We start from the raw sequence: 22400 nt of genomic DNA, 5'->3' as shown, positions 1-22400 counted from the left end.
AAAGAGAAAATTGATAGATTCGTGATTCAGGCATCAGGGGTTATGGGGAGAGGCAGAAGAATGGTGTTGAGAGGGAAAGATAGATCAGCCACGATTGAATGGCAGTATAGACTCAAAGGTCTGAATGGCATCATTCTGCTCCTAGGAACTTATGAACAGGCCCTTCGGCCCACTATCTCTCTTCAGAACATGATGTCAAGGTAAACTAATCTCCTCTGCATGCACATGATCCACATCCCTCCCATATCCATCTGCCTATCTAAAAGCCTCTTCAATGCCATATAGTATCAGCGTCCACCAACACCCCTGACAGCACATTCCAGGCACCACCACCCTCTCTGTAAAATTCCCACCCCGCACATCTCCTATAAACGCCCCTCTCACCTGATAGCTGTGTCCTCTAGTGCTTGACTTTTCCACTGTGGGAAAATGGTTCTATCTACCCGATCATAATTTTATGGAGTTGGTTATTGTCCTTATCATAAGTTTGTATAATCGTTTCAGACAGTACTTTGGCTTTGGGCTCGGTTTTTTATCCTGGTGTTATGGCACAAGTATATACTTTGTGTTTGAATTGTAATGTTACTTCTATAAGCCTCCCCTCAGCTTCTGACTTTCCAGAGAAAACCTCTCCTTGTAGCTAATACCATCTAACCCCAGCACCATATATAGTTTCATGCTGAATATATTATTTTCTATATTCAGTAGAAAATAAATAAAAGTTGGAGCAAAATTCCACTGACCTGCGATGATTTTATTATATAATCAATTTAAATATGAATGGAAACCCTGTCCTTGCAGGACTTCCATTCTTCACTTGTACCAATGTACTCTACACGTCTTACACAGCTGTTGGATGCATATTGTCAGTACAGTCCATGTACTGGTAACTTATGCACATTCAGGCACTCAATAATTACGGAAAGCAGAAAGACAATGTTGAGATAAATTGATGTGTGGGTTGTGATGTTGCAGCAAAAAGGATCCAACTAGAGGGCAAATGCAGTAAAGTGAAGTGATCAATTCTGCCGGGGCAAATGCCAACATTACTACTGGCAGGTACATGGACAGGAATGACTGAGAGATATGGGGCAAACGCAGGCAGGTGGGACGAGTGTAGATGGGGCCGCTTGGTCGGCAGGGGCAAGTTTCCATGCTGTGTCACTCTATGACTCCTAAATTCATATGTTAGATGCATAGATGGACTTGGGTGTTCCCATATGGCAATTTTAGTTTTAGTTTAGAGATACATTACAGAAACAGGCCCTTCGGCCCAGCGAGTCCTGACCAGCGATCCCTGCACACTAGTACTATCCTACACACACCAGGGACAATCTTATTTTAGCAAGCCAATTAACCTACAAACCAGTACGTCTTTGGAGTGTGGGAGGAAACCAGAACTCCCGGAGAAAACCCACGCAGGTCACAGGGAGAATGTACAAACTGTGCAGACGGCATCTGGAGTCAACATCTAACCCAGATCTCTGGAGCTGTAAGACAGCAACTTTACCGCTGCACCACTGTTACTGAAAGCAAATGTGCTCCAAATTTGAGGAAGGATATTCTTGCTATTGAGGGCATGCAGCGTAGGTTTACTAGGTTAATTCCTGGAATGGCGGGACTGTCGTATGTTGAAAGACTGGAGCGGCTAGGCTTGTATACACTGGAATTTAGAAGAATGAGAGGGGATCTTATCGAAACATATAAGGTTATTAAGGGGTTGGAAACATGTTCCCAATGTTGGGGGAGTCCAGAACCAGGGGCCACAGTTGAAGAATAAGGGGTAGGCCATTTAGAACGGAGATGAGGAAAAACTTTTTCAGTCAGAGTTGTAAATCTGTGGAATTCACTGCCTCAGAAGGCAGTGGAGGCCAATTCTGTGAATGCATTCAAGAGAGAGCTAGATAGAGCTCTTAAGGATAGCGGAGTCAGGAGGTATGGGAGAGAAGGCAGGAACGGGGTACTGATTGAGAATGATCAGCCATGATCACATTGAATGGTGGTGCTGGCTCGAAGGGCCGAATGGCCTACTCTTGCACCTATTGTCTATTGCAGGTAGAGCAAGTATGTAGAATATTTGAATGCAGGAACAACCATAGGTGAGTTTACACCTGGAGTGGGGCGTGCAGTTTTGGTGTCTGGATTAAGGCAGGCATGTATCTGTCATAGAGGGAGTGCCATGTGTGTTCATTAGAGGGTTTCCTGGGATGGCAGGGCTGGTGTACAAGAGGAGGCAAGGCAAGGATGACGGTATATGCACAGAGGTCGAGAAGATGGGGAGCAGATGCAACTGTGCTGTCCACATTTTCAAAAGGGCCTGACAATGTTGGACGTTTCTCTTGGCTGTTGGGGTCCACAGCAGGCTTAAGGTGCAAGATAACATTTAGGTCAACGTGGAGAAATCGCTTCACTCAGATGGTGGTGAACCTGTGGAACTCACTGCCACCAAAGGTGAATCTTTGAAAGGAGATAGGTCACAGGAGTTTGCAGGGGAGGGTGGAGTATGGAGGGGAGGGAGAACAGGATATATACCTTTCCAGACAGAAGATCAGTGTGGCCCCATTGGTGAAATGGGTTCAAAGGGATGAATGATGTCCCGTGTTCCTTGGCGGCAACCTTTTGCCAATCATCGGCACATTTTTATTGTTTAGTATCAGGTCAGTTCCGTAAAGTATCAGCTTTGAGCGTGTGATATGTCCACAGGCTCCCGCACTAAACACCCCACATCCCCACATTATATATCAGCAGCAGCTCATGGATTCACTCCCTTTTATCATTTTCACACAGTACATCATATGATACATAAAGACGGCATGACAGCAACATCTCAGGGCCCCAGAACTGTCGGGTCCATCTTACAGCAACCACGTCCAAACCTACACCCGCTGACTCGGAGAAAGTCTGCTCTGGGATGGTGTGGTCTTCCACATTATTGTGCAACATAACATTAAAGGAGTTGATTTCTCCCTTGAATCTTTATAAAACATCCATACCAAGCCAAAGGGTGCGGGTGGCAGCTGTTTACTGTGACTACTGGGCACACGACAGTGAATCAGTCCCTGTCTTCCCCTTGCGGACTCTCCAAGGTTGTCCCAATAGTATCACCGGCATTGGTTGATATCGCCAGCAACGAGGCTTCTCACCACAGCCGCGATCACAGAAGACGCAAACTCAGAGAGAGGCAGCATCAGGGGAGGGGACAAGGGAGAGGTTGTTCCAGGAACAGAGAGCTAAACATCATTTGGCTCGCATCTTGTAAGGCGATTTATGCAGGCAAGTGGGATTAGTCCAGATAGGCACGATGGTGGGCCGAAGGGCCTGTTCCTATTCTGTAAAACGTTATGACTGTGATTGCCTTCCTCAGTCCTTCCTGATTGCCCAGAGGCACAACACAGATCCTTTACATGAAGAGGCATCTCCCGACTACATCTGCACGTTGTTGCTTTGTGCAGCCCCAGGGCTCCTCATCCTTCCTCCTTCAGCACAGAGAGCAGTGGTCACTTGAAGACCCCTGATGTCTGAATAGATCACTTAATCCAACTCTCCACCACATACCCCGAAAGCCGCAGGTCAATCAGTATGGAGCCGGCCTGATCCAAACAGTCACAATCACTTTTCTTCTTGCAGGCTGGAGGTGCATAGAGTTATGTCAACTGTCTCCCTACTATCTACATTTGGCGGGAATGACAAAGTAATTTTAGTCTCTCAGTTTCGTGGTGCCAGATCGTGTTGCCGGTTAAACCAGATGGTCACCAATGTGGATGGCGTTGGACAAGTTATCCTTGGCACTGATGTCCTTCTGCGACTCACTTTCATACGCACTGTCCACGGACTGCTTCCCGTCTGTAAGAAACAAACTCCCGTCAGTCTCACCAGTAACGTTATCTTGAACACAGCACACAGAGTCATTTGCTGCACCAACCCAGACCAAAGGTTCAAGTGTGTACAAACACACCAGCCCCTACCCTGGTCCAACCACTAATCCCACTGATATACTGAGTGGATTGAGCTAATAGAAAATTACTCTGTAAATGCCTTGGACTGACTAGCAGTGATGGGTGGGGTACACAGCAACTGGTCCTCAGAAAGACACAAAGTGCTGGAGTAACTCAGCGGGTCAGGCAGCATCTCTGGAGAAAAAGGATAGGTGATGTTTCAGATTGGGACAATTCTTCAGACTTACCTGGGGCTGGGGGGGGGGGGGGGGGGGGTGGGGGAGGAGGGGGGAGTGGAGGTATGAAAAGGCCACAAGAAATCAGGGCCGGCAACAGATGACCAAGGATGGTGGATCACCTCTCAGTCTTTAAATTCGTGTTTATCTTTGATATAAACCAGTATCTACAGTTCCTTCTGACACAGCTGGTCCTCAGACCCTGACTGCTCACAAGATGCTTGGCAGCAGGGAGTGAATGTAATTTTTCCAAGTTTACTAATCCCAGAATACTAAGTGGCAATGTGAGTGAGGACAGTGATGAGGAGGTGTGTGGAGATTGCACGTTCTCCCTGGACCGTGTGGGCTTCCACTGGGTGTTCTGGTTTCCTCCCACACCCCAAAGATCTGTTTGCTTTCCTATTTACTTATTCCGGCGTGTTGGTGGTTTACACACTATGCACAAGGCCATCGGAACCTTCTGTACCTGAGCTCTGCCATCTCCCACCATCTACATCGTCTGCTTTTCCATTTTTCTGCCCTAAATGGACAATGTCACACTTTGCCATGTTAGACTCCATTTGCACCATCTTTGCCCACTCACTCAACCCAACCAATCCCTTTAGTGCCGTGGGTCCTCTTCATAACCTACTTCCCCACTTATCTCAGTATCTTCATCAAAGTCATTTGTTGAATTTACATGCTATCATTTGATTCAAATGTCACAGGAGGTGATAAATTCATGTGGGTCTGGGACACTCTTTGGCCTAAGTTGAGACCATGATGGAAATCTCCCTGACACACCACTCATTACATCTTGGTGGACACAGTGGAACAACTGGTAGAGCCGCAGCCTCACAGCATTATAGACGGGTTGATCCTGACCTCAGCTGCTGTCTGTGTGGAGTTTGCATGTTCTCTCCTTGCGAATCCTCAGGGTTCTCCGGTTCCCTCCCACATCCCAAACACAAGTGGGTTTGTAGGTTAATGGGCCCTCTGTAAATTGCCCCTTGTGTGTAGGGAGTGGATGAGAAAGTGAGATAACATAGAACTAGTGTGAAGGGGTGATCGATGGTCGGCGTGGACTCGGTGGGCCAAAGGGTCTGTTCCCGTACTGTATCTCTAAAAACAAGAGGTTTCACAGGGATAGGGATAATTGTGTGAGTGAGAACAGAGCTCATGAAGTGGCCCAGCTGAAACATCCAAAATACCAAGAACTGTCAGAATGGTGGATAACCAAAGTGCTTCAGTTCAACGTGATCTGTGGCTGAAAGTGAATGCAGGGGCAGGTGTCTCTGGCAAGGCAACACCTCGAGTACTGTGATTCATGGTGGTTGCCACAGACGAACTACAATAAAGATCCATCGGTTATAGGTGGGACCGGATTGTCAAAACCTCCATTGTCTGGAGTTTAGAAGACTGACAGGTGATCTCAGTGAAATGTACAAAGTTATTCATGGAAACATAGAAAGTAGTTGCAGGAGGTGGCCATTTGGCCCTTTGAGCCAGCACCGCCATTCAATATGATCATGGCTGATCATCCAGAATCAGTACCCTGTTCCTGCTTTTCCCCCATATCCCTTGATTCCGTTAGCCCAAAGAGCTAAATCTAATTCTTTCTTGAACACATCCAGTGAATTGACCTCCACTGCCTTCTGTGGCAGAAAATTCCACAGATTCACAACTCTCTGGGTGAAAAGGTTTTTCCCGAGCTCAGTCCTAAATGGTCTACCACTTATTCGTAAACTGTGACCCCTGGTTCTGGACTCCCCCAACATCGGGAACATTTTTCCTGCATCAAGCCTGTCCAATCGCTTAAGAATTTTATATGTTTCTATAAGATCCCCTCTCACCCTTCTAAATTGCAGTGGATACAAGCCGTTGAGAGTTCATTGGGGCAATGAAGGGAAGGTTTCCTTTGACTAACCAGGCGACCGCAGTCTCAGAATAAGAGGGATATCCAGCTACTTTGGATTGGCGGAGCCTGGATAGAGAGGCCTGGATAGAGTGGATGTGGAGAGGATGTTTCCACTTGTGGGAGAGTCTCGGACCAGAGATCATAGCCTCAGAATTAAAAGACTTTCCTTTAGGAAGGAGATGAGAAATAATTTCTTTTGGGTGGTGAATCTGTGGAACTCATTGCCACAGAAGGCTGTGGAAGCCATCAATGGATATTTTTAAGGCAGAGACTGATACATTCTTGATTAGTACGGGTGTCAGGGGTTATGGGAAGAAGGCAGGAGAATGGGGTAAGGAGGGAGAGATAGATCAGCCATGATTGAATGGTGGAGTAGGCATGATGGGCCGAATGGCCTAATTCTGCTCCTATCACTTATGACCTTCTGGGGTTAAATTCCTGGACTCGGAGGGTGGTGAACCTCTCAAATTCTCTTCTCTGGTGGATGGTGGAGACTCAGACATGGAGAGGGTTCAAGAGGGTTTGATAGATGTGTTTGATAGATGATTGAGGGAACTGAGGGATACAGGAGCATGGTAGTGAGGGGAATGATCTGCCATAATCTGGAGGAGGGCGAGGAGCAGGCTGGATGGGCCAAATGCCCCCCCTTGCTTATGATCAAAAAGACACCATCAGCCACAGAGGCCCCACTCTGTGTCCAATTCTCATTGGCTCATTGTCCAATTCTGCGAGTTGCCTTTAGACTTTAGAGATACAGCGTGGAAATGGGCCCTTTAGCCCACCGTGTCCGCGCCGACCAGCGATCCTCGTACACTAGCACCACACTACACCATAGGGACAATTCACAATTATCAGAAGCCAATTAGCCTACAAACCTGTACATCTTTGGAGTGTGGAGGAATACCAGAGCACCCGGAGAAAACCCACGTGGTCGCGGGGAGAACGTACAAACTCAGTACAGACAGCACCCGTATTCAGGATCGTACCCGGGTCTCTGGCGCTGTCAGGCAGCAACTCTACCACTGTGCTGCCCTGTATCCAAGGAAATCACGCTCAAATCCAATTTACTGATCAACAATGATGACACCAGCCCTGAACTCATCTTCCCAAACACCATCCCAACACACCTGAGCACTGGAGTGCTTTGTAGCTCTCTGTTTTCTGGATAATATTCACAGCTTTCTCCCAGCCCAGCTGCTGGAGTACTTCCATCAATTGTTTAATTGTTCCACCGGAAATCTGGAGAGAGAGAAAATTACAGACATAATCAGAATCAGACACTGCAGATATGAATCCTTGAGTAACGTAAGGCAGCATCAGTGGAGGGAAATGGACAGACGACGTTTCAAGAAGATTACGACTCCACTTGTGAACAGTAGATTGGCATAAGATTGACTTATCTGTATTAAACCCCATTAAACACTTCTTGGCTCACGAGCTAAAGTTCCTGTGATAAAGTTCCTGCTGTAACTTTTGATAACCATCTTCACTATCTGTGATACTATTCACTGTGGTATCTTCTGTAAAGCCACAGAGAGACAAAGAGGGATCTGACGGGGGGGGGGGGGGGGGGGGGGGAGACAGGCGGGCACTGCCATCTACCTCATTGGTGACCCTCGGAAGATCCTTGATCGGACCTTGCTGGCTTTACCTTGCAGTAACCGATATTCCCTTATCATGTCAATGTTGGGGGAGTCCAGAACAAGGGGCCACAGTTTAAGAATAAGGGGTAGGCAATTTAGAACTGAGATGAGGAAAAACTTGTTCAGTCAGAGAGTTGTGAAATTCTCTGCCTCAGAAGGCAGTGGAGGCCAATTCTCTGAATGCATTCAAGAGAGAGCTGGATAGAGCTCTTAAGGATAGCGGAGTCAGGGGGTATGGGGAGAAGGCAGGAACGGGGTACTGATTGAGAATGATCAGCCATGATCACATTGAATGGCGGTGCTGGCTTGAAGGGCCGAATGGCCTCCTCCTGCACCTATTGTCTATTGTCATAGAGTCATAGAGTGATACAGTATTGAAACAGGCCCAACAGGTACATGGATAGTACAGGTTTGTATGCTAATTGGCCACACCGGTCAACATGTCCCAGCTACACTAGTTCCACTTGCCCACGTTTGGTCCATATCCCTCCAAACCTGTCCTATCCATGTACCTGTCTAACTGTTTCTTAAATGTTGAGATAGTCCCAGCCTCAACTACCTCCTCTGACAACTTGTTTCATTCACCCACCACCCTTTGTGTGAAAAGGTTACCGCTCAGATTCCTATTAAATCTTTTCACCTTAAACCTATGTCCTCTGGTCCTCGATTCACCTACTCTGGGCAAGAGACTCTGTGCATCTACCTGACCTATTCCTCTCATGATTTTATATACCTCTATCCGCCTGGTAGTCCAAGTAGTCGAGTCCCAGCCTGCTCAACCTCTCCCTGTAGCTCAGGCCCCTCGAGTCCTGGCAATATCCTCGTAAATCTTCTCTGAACCATTTCCAGCTTGACAACATCTTTCCTATAGCATGGTGCCCAGAACAATACTCTAAATGCGGCCTCACCAACGTCTTATACAACTGCAACATGACCTCCCAACATCTATACTCAAAACTCTGACTGATGAAGGCCGATGTGCCAAAAGCCTTTTTGACCCCCTATTTACCTGACTGCACCTTCAAGGAACCATGCACCTGCACTCCTGGATCCCACTGCTCTACAACACTCCCCAGAACCCTGTGTAGGTCCTGCCCATGTTATACTTTCCAAAATGCAACACTCACACTTCTCTGTATTAAATTCCATCAACCATTCCTCTGCCCACCTGGCCAATCGATCCAGATCCTGCTGCAATCGTTCACAACCATCTTCACTATCTGCAAAACCACCCACCTTTGTATCATCAGCAAACTTGCTAATCTTGCTGTGTATGTTCTCATCCAAATAATTGATGTAGATGACAAACAGTAACGGGCACAGCACCGAACCCTGAAGCCCACCACTAGTCACAGGCCTCCAGTCCGTACACTGCGTCTGTACACTGTAAACATTGTCATCATGATTTGTCTTTCTGCTGACTGATTGGCATGCAACAAAAGCTTTTCACTGTACCTCGGTACACGTGACAATAAACTGAACTGAAACTGAGGGTGAAGAGGAACCATTGGGACTATAATGAATACTTTTGTCACTTTGTCAGGGCCCTTTGTGGAGACTCTGCATACTGTGTGTATTGTATGCAAAACAATGAATTTCACTACATGTGGCCTTAAACTATCATTAGTCACACAAAGAAAACCGTACTAAGTCTGCAAACACGGCATACCCACTGAGAGAGTAGCCAGGATAGACAGGCGGGATTCTGGTCATCTCCTTTCCAAAGAGTAGTGCATACAGTTTAACCATTGCCACTTTCCAGTGGTGTAGTGTGCTGTACCCAGAGATGGGATCAGACAAGGCTCTGTATAACACCTGTAACTGGGACAGATGAGTGTGGTGAATGACCCCACATCCACTCTCTAGCACCCCACCCACATCCACCAACGGTAACAAACTGCTCCAGATTGCAAGAGCTGGTGAACCAAGGGTCTACCCGTCACAAGCAGATCATTCTGCAGATGGACACAAAAAGCTGGAGTAACTCAGCGGGTCGGGCATCATCTCTGGAGAAAAGGAATAGGGTCGAGACCCTTCTTCAGACTGAGAGTCAGGGGAAAGGGGAAAGAAGGAAATAGATGGTGATATAGAACAAATGAATGAAAGATATGCAAAAAGATAACAATGGTAAAGGATGCAGGCCATTGTTAGCTGTGGGCTAGGTGAAAACGAGTTACAGACAATGAAATTCACCAGAACGACAGTGAAATTGTGTGTAGGAAGGAATTGCAGGTTCTGGTTTACAGCGAAGATAGACACAAATGCTGAAGAAACTCAGCGGGACAGGCAGCATGTGTAGGAAGAAAAACTGCAGAAGCTGGTTTAAATCGAAGGTAGACACAAAATGCTGGAGTAACTCAGCGGGTCAGGCAGCATCTCTGGAGAGAATGAATGGGTGACGTTTCGGGTTGAGTCTCTTGCCCAGAGTGGGGGAATCGAGGACCAGAGGACATAGGTTTAAATTGAAGGGGGAAAGTTTTAATAGGAATCTGAGGGCTACCATTTTCACGCAAAGGATGGTGTGTGCATGGAACAAGCTGCCAGAGAAGGTAGTTGAGGCAGGGACTATTGCAATATTTAAAAAATAAGTCAGGTACATGGACAGGACAGGTTTAGAGGGATAGGGGCCAAATGCAGGCAGGTGGGACTAGTGTGGATGCGGCAAGTTGGGCCGAGGGGCCTGTTTCCACGCTGTATAACTATAACTTTCCGCCTGCCCCTTCCCCTTCCCTCACCTGTATGTGCACCCACTTGTCCCACTATCCTGCCCCTCGTTCTCCTTCCGTTCCCTTTCACCTATATCCCATCCTCTGGCCACCTCTCTCTTAAAGGCAAGGTAATTGGGGTTGAGAAATTGAAAGTTATGGAAGAGTTGAAGGGTGCGTCTCAGAAGCAGGTGGGGAGGGACAGGACAAGGGGGGGGGGGGGGGGGTGGGGGCGTGTAAGGTGGTGTCAAGGTGTGTGGAGCTGAGATCAGTGGGCCAGGAGCAGACAGAGAGGATGGGTCTGCCAGGGCAGTGCTGCTTGTGGATTATGGGGCGGACATAGAAGCGGGCAGTGTGGGGCCGGGGAACGATGAGGATGGAGGCTGTGGAGGGGAGATCACTGGAGGTGATGAGATTAGAAACAGTCTGGGAGATGGTGCTGGTGTTCATCTGTGGGGTGATTGTGAAGGGGTGGGGATGAGGAGGTGTCTGAGAACTGGCACCCTGCCTCAGCATTGTGCAGGCCAGCCTGCGAGACTACCACGCTGGCACCCTGCCTCAGCATGGTAGAGGTCAGCCTGCCAGACTATCACGGCACCTCCCTTATCGCCGGGTTTAATGACAACGTTGGGATTGTTGCTGAGTGAGTGGAGGGCTGTGGGTTCAGAGCGGGAGATTGTGGGGTCAGAGCAGGGGAGATTGTGGGGTCAGAGCGGGGGAGATTGTGGGGTCAGAGGGGAGTGGAGAAATGTCCAGATGGCTGATGTCATGATAGCAGTTGGAAATAAAAAGTTCCAGAGAGGGGAAAAGGCCGACAGGGAGTCCAAGAGCAGGAACGATGGAGATGGGAGAAGAGGTCGTCACTGGGCAGTGAGGGCTCCTTACCATAGGAGGCCTGGAAGCGATGGAAGAAGAGCTCTACGTCATAGTGGGCTCGGAACTGGTCTGGATGTGGGTGTCGTGCAGCACAGGAACAGCCCCTTCAGCCCACCATGTCTCTGAACATGAAGCCAAGACCACCTCTCATCTACCTGTACATCGTCCGTATCCCTCCATTCCATGTACCTATCTAAAACAGTCTTCACTGCCACAATCGTATCTGCTCCAGCACCACCCCAGGCAGCACGTTCCAGACTCACCCATGTTAAATTTTGCCTTGCTCCCTTAAGACGATGCCCTCCATTATTTGATATTACCACCCTGGGGAAAAAGGTTCTGACTGTCTACCCTATCCATGCCTCTCATAATTTGAGGTACTTCAAGAGGCATCGATAAGGTAGACAGTCAGAAGGGCTTAATTGACTCGCAGTAGTGATGCGAGATGATGAGCGATGGTATGAGGGTGAACGTACATCAAAGTTGTCCAGCAGTGACTTGCTTGGAGACGTGGCACTTTGCAGTAGCTTGCTGAGGGAGCCGAGGCCCAGCTTCTCCGCCAGTTTCATCCAGTCGGCCCCTGAAACTTCCTGGTTCAACACTTCGTTCAGCTCTCCCAACGCTTCCAAACCCAGGGATGCAATACTGCCTGAAACATAAACACAGAGAACATAGAGAAGTACAGCATGGAAACAGGTCCTTCGGCCCACAATGTCTAGTCTTTGTAGTTTAGAGATACAGCATGGAAACAGGCCCTTCGGCCCACAATGTCTAGTCTTTGTAGTTTAGAGATACAGCATGGAAACAGGCCCTTCGGCCCACCGGGTCCACGCTCACCAGCGATCTCTGCATATTAACACTATCCTAAACCCACTAGGGACAATGTTTACATTTACCAAGCCAATTAACCTACAAACCTGTACGTCTTTGGAATGTGGGAGGAAACCGAAGATCTCGGAGAAAACCCACGCAGGTCACGGGGAGAACGTACAAACTCTGTACAGACAGCACCCGTAGTCGGGATCGAACCCGGGTCTCCGGCGCTGCATTCGCTGTAAGGTAGCAACTCTACCGCTGTGCCACCGTGAATGTCCATGCCCAACATGATGTCAAGTTAAACTAATCTCCTCTGCCTGCATTGATCCATATCCCTCCATATCCATGTGCCTGACTTTGTCCATTTGGGATAGAAAAATGGGAAAGCAGATGATGTGGATGGTGGGAGATGGCAGCGCTGAGGTACAGAGCGTGCCGATGGCCCAGTGCATAGTGCGTAAACCACCAACACGCCGGAAAGATGGCAGCGCTGAGGTACAGAGCGTGCCGATGGCCCTGTGCATAGTGCGTAATCCACCAACACGCCGGAAAGATGGCAGCGCTGAGGTACAGATGGCCCTGTGCATAGTGCGTAAACCACCAACACGCCGGAAAGATGGCAGCGCTGAGGTACAGAGCGTGCCGATGGTCCTGTGCATAGTGCGTAAACCACCAACACGCCGGAAAACAAACAGAATGTCAATGTTTATAGCTGGTGGAATAAAAGACAAAAGTAGGGAGGTCACGCTTCATTTACAGCGGGTCAGGCAGCATCTGGACAGAAGGATGGGTGACGTTTCAGATCAGGACCCTTCTTCAGACTGAGTCAGGGGAGAGAGAGTCTAGAGATATGGAAGGGTAAGGTGTGAAAACAACAGATCAAAGCAAATGGTAATAAGGCAATGTCGAATGCTTCATTGTTAGCTGAGGGGAAGGGACAACGCAGCTGGATTCTCAAAAGTTAATCTGCAAGTCGAATCAGTAGTGAAGAAAGAAAACTCAATGCTAGCATTTATTTCAAGGGGGCTTGTATACAAAAACAGGGATGTAGTGATGAGGCTCTATAAGGTGCTGGTCAGGCCGCATTTGGAATATTGTGAGCAATTTTGGGCACCATATCTGAGGACGGATGTGTTGGCTCTGGAGAGGGTCCAGAGGAGGTTTACAAGAATGATCCCAGGAATTATTAGTAGGTTAACCGGTAGTGATTGTCGGCACTGGGCCTGTACTCGCTGGAGTTTAGAAGAATGAGGGGGGACCTAATTCAAACATACAGAATAATGAAAGGCTTGGATAGAGTGGATGTGCAGAGGATGTTTCCACTAGTGGGAGAGTCTAGGACTAGTGGTCACGGCCTTAGAATTAAAGGACGTACTTTTAGGAAGGAGATGAGGAGAAATTTCTTTAGTCAGAGGGTGGTGAATCTGTGGAATTCTTTGCCACAGAAGGCTGTGGAGGCCAGGTCAGTGGATATTTCTAAGGCAGAGATAGATAGATTCTTGATTGGTACAGGTGTTAGAGGTTACAGGGAAAAGGCAGGAGAATTGGGTCAGCCATGAATAAATGGCAGAGTAGACTTGACTGGGCCAGATGGCCTAATTCTATTCCTATTCCTTCTGATGTTATGACTATTCCAACTCGGCTGCATTAATTCTATATTCCTTCATACCTTGCTCATTCAAGTACCGGTCTCTTAAGATGCCTCTTAAATATTCTTTTGTTTCTGCTTCCAGGTTCCTTGCTTCCTCTGGCAGCTGAGTCAAGATATTATAAGTACATTAAGGGAAAGACGGTAACTAAAAGGAATTTAGGACTCCTCAGAAACCAAAGCAGTCATCTCTGTGAGGAGCCATGGGAGATGAGGAATGTCCTCCATGAGGATTTCTCCTCTGTTTTTAGTGTGGAGAAAGACATGAAAACTGGGGAAGTTGGGGCAGGATCTGAAGATGTTTTGAGGACAGTCCGTATTACAGTCAAGGAGGTGCTGGACATCCTAATGTGTATGAAGGTAGAAAAATCGCCTGGTGTCTGATCAGATATACCCGAGGTCACTGTGGGAAGCTAGGGGAAGAGATTGCAGGAGCCCTGACTGAGATATCATTGTTAGACATGTGTGAGGTGCCGGAAGACTGGAGGGTGGCTGATGTTGCGCCTCTATTTAAGAAGCGGTACAAGTAAAAGCCTGGGAACTATGGACCAGTGAGCTCAACATCTGTGGTAGGCTAGGTACCACAGAGAATTCTCAGGAATAAGATTTATAAGCATTTGGATCAACAGGGGTTGATTAGGGATGGGTAGTGTGGTTTTGTGCACGGGAGTGTCTCACAAATATGATTGAGTGTTTTGAAGAAACCAAGATGGCTGACGGCCCGGTCATAAGAAGTTGTCTACATGGACTTCACAAAGGCATTTGATAAGGTTCCTCATGGTAGGCTAGACTGTATGGCATCCAGAGAGAGATAGCCGGCTGGATGGAGAATTGGCTTTGTGGAAGGAAGCAGAGGGTAATGGTGGAAGGATGTTTATTGGACTGGAGGCCTCTGACTAATGATGTGCCTCAGGGATTGGTGCTGGGCCCATTGCTGTTTGTGGTTTATATCAACAATTTAGATGAGAAGATAGACACAAAAAGCTGTAGTAACTCAGCGGGACAGGCAACATCTCTGGAGAGAAGGGATGGGTGGCGTTTTGGATCAGACCCTTCTTCAGACTGAGAGTCTCGACCCGAAATGTCACCCATTCCTTCTCTCCAGAGATGCTGCCTGTCCCGCTGAGTTACTCCAGCTTTTTGTGTCTATCTTCGGTTTAAACCAGCATCTGCAGTTCTTTCCAACACATTTAGATGAGAATGTACAAGGCACGAATGGCAAGTTTGCAGATGGCACTATAGTAGATGGTATCATAGACAGTGAAGCTGGTTATCACAAATCACAGCAGGATCTTGACCAGCTGGGCAAGTGGGTGTAGAATGGCTAACGAGGTTTAATGCAGATTAGGGTGAGGGGTTGCATTTTGGAAAGTCAGACCGGGGCAGGAGCTTCACAGTGAATGGGTGGAATGTGGGGGATGGGGGGGGATGGTGGGGGATGGGGGGTGAAAGGTTACCAGGTGGAAGGGCAAGACACAGTTGAGTTACAATGGGATCATCTGTGATCTCATTAAGCTGTGCAGACAGGTCGGAAGTTGTAGGATCGCTCGAGTTACGGGAGCAGACAACTTGCCAGCTCAGAACCATTGGACATCTAAACAACTCTCATCAACTTCTACAGATGCGCCACAAAAAGCGTTTTATCGGCATGATCACGGCCTGGTCTGCGAACAGCTCCATCAAACACCGCAAGAAATTGCGGAGAGTTGTGGACGCAGCCCAGACCGTCACACAAATCAACCTCCCTACCATTGACTCCATTTACACTTCACGCTGCCTCGGCAAGGCCAGCAGCATCATGAAGGACCAGTCTCACCCCGGTCACTCCCTCTTCTCCCCTCTCCCATCAGGCAAGAGGTACAGAAGTGTGAAAACGCACACCTCCAGATTCAGGGACAGTTTCTTCCCAGCTGTTATCACTCACCAACTAGAGAGCGGTCCTGACCTCCCATCTACCTCATTGGAGATCTTTGAGCTTGAATCGAACTTTATCTTGCACTAAATGTTGTACTCTTTATCCTTTATCAGTGCACTGTGGACAGCTAGATTGCAATCAAGTAGAGTCTTTTCTTTAACTGGATATCACACGCAAACCAAAATGTTTCACTGTACCTCAGTCCACGTGACAATAATAAACTACACTTATTGTGTTCAGTTTTGTTCACACTGTTATAAGAAAGATGTTGTTTGGCTGGAAAGGGTGCAGAGAAGATTTATGAGGATGTTGCCAGGACTGGAGGGTCTGAGCAGTTGAGCAGGCTGGGATTCTATCACTGAGAGCACAGGAAGATGAGGAGTGATCTTATAGAGGTGTGCAAAATCATGAGGGAAATATATAGCGTAAATGCACAGAATCTTTTACCGAGAAGAGTGGAATCAAGAACCAGATGACATAGGTTAATGGTGAAAGGAGAGATTTAATAGGAACCTGAGGGGCAACTTTTTTTATGGAAAGGTATTTGAGGCAGGTCACCACTTTTTAAATTATTTGGGCAGGTACATGGTTAGGAAAGGTTTCGAGGGGTATGGGCCAAACACAGTTGGGACTAGGGTAGATATGGCATGTTGGTTAGCATGGGAAGGTTGGGCCGAAGGGCCTGTATGACTCTCAAACTAAACACTACTGATCACTGGGTACACCAATGAATACACAATCCCACTAGCCTTGTTAGCCAAGTTCTCTCATCATTCTACCCAGGACAAAATGCAAAGGGCAGAGGGGTGGATAATGGGCAGCAGATTGGCACCTGCCCCCGCGATGTACCCTCCAGCCCCCGCTGTCCAAACACAGAATCACGGACAAACCGGAGCTACCTTGCTGAACGTCAGCCGACTTCACACTCTGCTCCTCCAAGCTGCACGAAACTCCTCGTAAAATATCCCGCACCTGTGTGAAATAGAATAGGTCAGATGGGCTACAAGGCTGTACTGAGAATATTGACACTATCTTATATATGTGTTAAAGGTTTTTCAATGCAAAGTTTACCAACTATTCAGTTTCCCCACACAGTCACCTGGGAGTCTGATTGTTAATTAGTAATGGCATAACACAGCACCCCACCACTATCTCCGTATTTTAGATTTAGTTTAGTTTAGAGATACAGCACAGAATCAGGTCCTCCGACCCACCCAGCCAGTGATGGGCTGACCGACCCACCCAGCCCGCACCGGCCAGTGATCCCCGCACACTAACACTATCCTAAACACACAAGGAACAATTTTACATATATATACACCAAACCAATTAACCTACAAACCTGCACGTCTTTGGAGTGTGGGAGGAAACCGAAGGTCTTGGAGAAAACCCACGCAGGTCACGGGGAGAACGTACAAACTCTGTACAGACAGCGCCCGTAGTCGGGATCAAACCCGGGTCTGTGGCGCTGTAAGGCAGCAACTCTACCGCTGTGCCACCGTGCTGCACATTCACCAAGTGCGGGGCTACAAGTCATTCCCATTTCCCAACTCCCGGTCGGAGCCTCCAGCTTCATGTTCTCAGCCGGGTTCCGGGAATCACGGTGGGGTCTCGGTCCCATGGCCCCTCCAGCACTCCAGGCACCCACTTCTTCTCAGCCCCCTCTCCGCCTGACACCAATTAATTTGTAGTTGGGAGGAACTGCAGATACTGGTTTACACCGAAGATAGACACTAAATGCTAGAGTAACTCAGTGGTCAGGCAGCATCTCTGCAGATGTTATCATCATACTACAACAACAGAGCAGTCCTGAACGTCTATCTACCTCATTGTTGGACTATCTTTGATTGGACTTTACCTCACACTAAACGTTATTTCCTTTATCATGTATCTGTACAGTAAACAGCTCTATTGTAATCATGTGTTGTCTTTCCGCTGACTGGTTAGCACGCAACAAAAGCTTTTCACTGTTCCTCGGTACACGTGACTATAAACTAAACTGAACTGCATGGGTGACGTTTCGGGTCGAGAAGAAGGGTCTCGACCCGAAATGTCACCCATTCCTTCTCTCCAGAGATGCTGCCTGTCCTGCTGAGTTACTCCATGTTTTGTGTCTGTCACCAATTAATTTGTGTTCTGTACCTGGCTTGTTCCTGTTCAACGTGATGCACATTTGTACACCTTAACGAAGACTATTCAGTCATCTGTACAGTCAGTCTCGGCCGGCCCGTCTCTGGAACTCACAGTCCCACAGCCCCTGCCTGGAGCCAGCTCCCTTGCATGGACCATCTGCACCTGACGCTGCCCTGGCAAGGCCACCAGCAGAATCAAGGCCCAGTCTCACCCCGGGCACTGCATTGTGGGTAGCACGATGGCGCAACAGTAGCGTTGCTTCCTTACAGCACCAGAGACCCAGGTTCGATCCTAACTACGGGTGCTGTATGTATGGAGTTTGTACGTTCTCCCTGTGACCACGTGGGTTTTCTACGGGTGCTCCGGTTTCCTCCTGCACACCAAAGATATACAGGTTTGTAGGTTGACTGGTTTCAGTAAAATTGTAAATTGTCCCTGGTGTGTAGGATAGTGCTAGTGTACTAACGCTGGTTGGCACGGACTCGGTGGGCCGAAGGGCCTGTTTCCTCATTGTATCTCGAAAGTAAAGACCTCCCTCCCATCTCCCCCCACCACAACTTCTACCTGATCATGAGCACAATACTCAAGCTCTGGTCTAGCAAGGGTTGTGTACAAGTTAGCTGTGACCATGGGCATGTATTCTCTGCTTCAGCTAATGAAAAACGTATGCCATTACATGTGCCGCTGCCCCTCCCACTGTCCAGGCCCCACCCTGGTGCACACACAATCCCGCCCCCTCCTCATCTCCTCACCCAGCGGAAGACCCCTCTGCTCACCCCTGCTTGCCCAAGATATCCCCCCCTCACTCCCCACCCAAGCACAGCACCCCCCCACTCCCCACCCAGGAACCCCCCCTCACGCCCCACCCAGGCACAGCACCCCCTCCCACTCCCCACCCAGGAACCCCCCCCTCACTCCCCATCCAGGCATAGCACCCCCCCTCTCACTCCACACTCCCCACTCTGACACAGCCCCCCCTTACTCCCCACTCCCCACCCAGGCACAACAGCCCCCCCTTACTCCCCACCCAGGAATCCCCCCCCCCCACCCAGGCACAGCAGCCCGTCCCATCCCACTCCACTCTGGCAACACGTCCCACCCTCACTGCCCACCCAGGAAACTCCCCACTGCCTTAAGACCCTAGTGTGTTAGAGTTAATGATAACACAGCAAGCCCCCCTCCTTCCGTCGCAGCGTCTGACCGTGAAGGCTGTTGGCCGCGGAGAGGCCACAATGGCGGCCGTGCTGGGAGGTTTACACTAAAGTCGGGAGTGTAACGTCGCTCGTGCTCCGTAGCTATGGGACGGCACGGTGACACAGAGGGAGAGCCCTGCCTCACGGAGCCCAGAGACCCGGGTTCCATCCTGACTACGGGTGCTGTGTGTACGTTCTTCCCGTGACCACGTGGGTTTTCTCCGGGTGCCCCGGTCTCCTCCCACACTCCCCTCTACTAAAGTGGCTAACTTGTTCTGTGGACGCCCAAACATGGCGGTACAGTGGCGCAGCGGTAGAGTTGCTGCCTCACAGCGCCAGGGACTTGACTACAGGTGCCGTCTGCGTGATGTTTGTACGTTCTCCCTGTGATCGGCTGGGTTTTCTCCGGGAGCTCAGGTTCCCTTCCACATTCCAAAGACATATGGGTTTGTAGGTTAATTGGCTTCAGTAAAATTGTAAATTGTCCCTCGTGTGTTAGTGCTAGTGTTTGGGGTTTGCTGGTCGGCACGGACTCGGTGGGCTGGAGGGCCTGTTTCTGTGCTGTGTCTCTAAACTGAACTAATGTGAGCTGTGGCAACATGGGACCAGTGAAATATCATTGGCGGTGAGGTTCTGAGCACCAGTGTTGAGGTAGAGGACACCATGGGGCCTATGATGGAGCGGGGGATCACATACCTTCTGGTTGCTGGTGATGTCGAGCGGCGTGTGTCCACGGCTGGTGTCTACGTCTGCATCGTCCTCTTCCTCAGAGTCCAGCAGTGGCTCATAGTTTTCCGCATCGCGATCAGCTCCTGGCGTGGGAGGAAGGCAGGCGGGTGAGGGCAGGACAGGAGAGGACAAGTTAAACGCACAGCTCCTTCACTGGCATGCTGTTTGACGAGCCTTTAAACAGGCACATGGAAATGCAGGGAACACAGTGGAATCTGTGGAATTCATTGCCACAGTCGGCTGTGGAGGCCGACATTAGGTATTTTTAAAGTGGAGATTGATAGGTTCTGTTTAGTAAGGACGTCAAAGGTCACGATAAAAGGCAGGAGAATGGGGAAACAGATCAGCCAGGATAGCATGGCGGAGTGGACTGGATGGGCCGAGTGGCCTAATTCTGCTCCTATGACATGGTGTAGTACATTGTTGCACATGGTTGCAATTGGTCTTGGTAATGGATCGCAGCAGACAGGGGCAACGGCTTGTTGGCAGGAATGGGGAAGACATATTTAACAAACATTCAGCCATAAGGTCCACAATTAATGTGGTAGAGAGGATAGAGAGTGAGCTGAGCGTGGACACCATGAGTGTGAGCGAGCGGTGCTGTGGCACTGGAGGTGGCCGGGATGAGATACATCTCATTAGTGAGAGCAGGAACCAGTCCCAGCCTCAGTGTAAATGGGTGGCTAAAGCTGGGGAGGGAGATGCTCATCTCCCAGCTTTGTCCCAACCATATAAGTGGCATGAGAGGGCAGATGATCAGGGCAGTCACGGCACTTGACAAGCTCCCCATAATAGGGTGGTCCAGTACATAAGACATACTGGACTGTCGGGGACCCTGGACAGAGTCGAGGGAGGAAGTGTCGGGACAGGTGTTGCATCTTCTGCGGTTGCTGGGGAAGGTACCTGGGGAGGGGTTGGTTTGGGTGGGAACGGATGAGTTAACCAGGGAGTTGTGGAGGGAACGGTCTCAATGGGAAGATGTGACTAGTGGTGGGATCACGTTGAAGGTGGTGAAAATGTCGGAGGATTATGTGTTGTATGTGACGGCTGATGGGGTGAAAGGTAAGGACTAGGGGGACTCTGTCACTGTTATGAATAGGGGGAGGGGGAGCAAGGATATCTAGGAGACATGTTTGAGGACCTCATCTATGATGGGAGAGGGGAACCCCCGTTCCCAAAACAATGAGGACATCTCGGATAACCTGGCAAGGAACACCTCATCTTGGGTAGATACAAAATGCTGCAGTAACACTGGAAAGATGGGTCAAGACCCTTCTTCAGTCTGATGTCAGGGGAGTGGGCAGGACAGAGTCAGAGACAGTAAGACTGGTGGGAGAAATGGGAAGGGGGAGGGGATGGAGAAAGAGGGAAAGCAAGGGCTATTCGAAGTTAGAGAAGTCAATGTTCATACCGCTGGGGTGTAAACTACCCAAGTGAAATATGTGCTGTTCCTCCAATATGTGCTGGGCCTCACTCTGACAATGGAGGAGGCCCAGGACAGAAAGGTCAGAATAGGAATGGGAGTTAAAGTGCTGAGCCACCGGGAGATCAGGTTGGTTAAGGCGGACTGAGCAGAAGTGTTCAGCGAAACGATCACCAAGCCTGCGTATGGTCTCGCCGATATACAGAAGTTGACACCTGGAGCAGCGGATACAGTAGATGAGGTTAGAGGAGGTGCACGTGAACCCCTGCCTCATCTGGAAGGACTGTTTGGGTCCTTGGATGGAGTCGAGGGGGGAGGTAAAGGGACAGGTGTTGCATCTCCTGCGGTTGCAGGGGAGAGTGCCTGGGGAGGGGGTGGTTTGGGTGGGAAGGGACGAGTTGACCAGGGACTTTTGGAGGGAATGGTCTCTGCGGAATGCAGAAAGGTGTGGAGATGGGAAGATGTGGCCAGTGGTGGGATCCCGTTGAATGTTGGAGGATTATATGTTGTATATGTTGTATGCGACGGCTGATGGGGTGGAAGGTGAGGACAAGGGGAACTCTGATGGGGGTAGGGGGAGCAAGAGTGGAGCTGCGGGATGTAGAAGAGGCCCTAGTGAGAGCCTCATCTATAGGAAGAGGGGAAGCCCCATTTCCTAAAGAATCAGGACATCTCTGCTGATCTAGTATGAACACAGGTGGACGCAGAAGGTCGACCCTTCCCCACAGGAGGGGCCGTGAGCAGCCCACCCCCGGGTGCAGCTTGCAGCGGGGCAGAAGGACGTGGGGTTTGGGCAGTGACAGGGCTGTGACGGGGTGTGAGGGCTGCCACAGCCGCGGTGAGGGGAGGCGGGGCCGCGGTGAGGGGAGGCGGGGCCGCGTTGAGGGGAGGCGGGGCCGCGGTGAGGGGAGGCGGGGCCGCGTTGAGGGGAGGCGGGGCCGCGATGAGGGGAGGCGGGGCCGCGGTGAGGGGAGGCGGGGCCGCGTTGAGGGGAGGCGGGGCCACGGTGAGGGGAGGCGGGGCCGCGTTGAGGGGAGGCGGGGCCGCGGTGAGGGGAGGCGGGGCCGCGGTGAGGGGAGGCGGGGCCGCGGTGAGGCGGGGCTGCATTGAGGGGAGACGGGGCCGCGGTGAGGGGAGGCGGGGCCGCGGTGAGGGGAGACGGGGCCGCGGTGAGGGAAGGCGGGGCCTCGGTGAGGGGAGGTGGGGCCGCGGTGAGGGAAGGCGAGGCCGCGGTGAGGGGAGGCGGGGCCG

At 49.9% G+C, this 22400-nt stretch overlaps 1 protein-coding gene across 1 annotated transcript in view; it reads right to left on the bottom strand.

The window, feature by feature from the left end:
- Positions 1-696: 696 nt before the first annotated feature.
- Positions 697-22400, bottom strand: part of LOC144609893 (nuclear factor NF-kappa-B p100 subunit-like) — an 86994-nt gene continuing 65290 nt past the window's right edge. Inside the window, exons 19-23 of the mRNA XM_078428275.1 lie at positions 19694-19809; positions 16571-16643; positions 11769-11941; positions 7196-7307; positions 697-3843 (exon numbers count right to left, since the gene is read on the bottom strand). Of these exons, the coding sequence (XP_078284401.1) occupies positions 3737-3843; positions 7196-7307; positions 11769-11941; positions 16571-16643; positions 19694-19809 (581 nt within the window). The 3' untranslated portion in view covers positions 697-3736. The remainder of the gene's footprint in view (positions 3844-7195; positions 7308-11768; positions 11942-16570; positions 16644-19693; positions 19810-22400) is intronic.

The sequence above is a fragment of the Rhinoraja longicauda genome, chromosome 35 (assembly GCF_053455715.1).
Source record: "Rhinoraja longicauda isolate Sanriku21f chromosome 35, sRhiLon1.1, whole genome shotgun sequence".
Lineage (NCBI taxonomy): Eukaryota > Metazoa > Chordata > Chondrichthyes > Rajiformes > Arhynchobatidae > Rhinoraja > Rhinoraja longicauda.
Note: the sequence above shows the minus strand (reverse complement) of the source record. Positions and strands in the feature narration are given on the sequence as shown.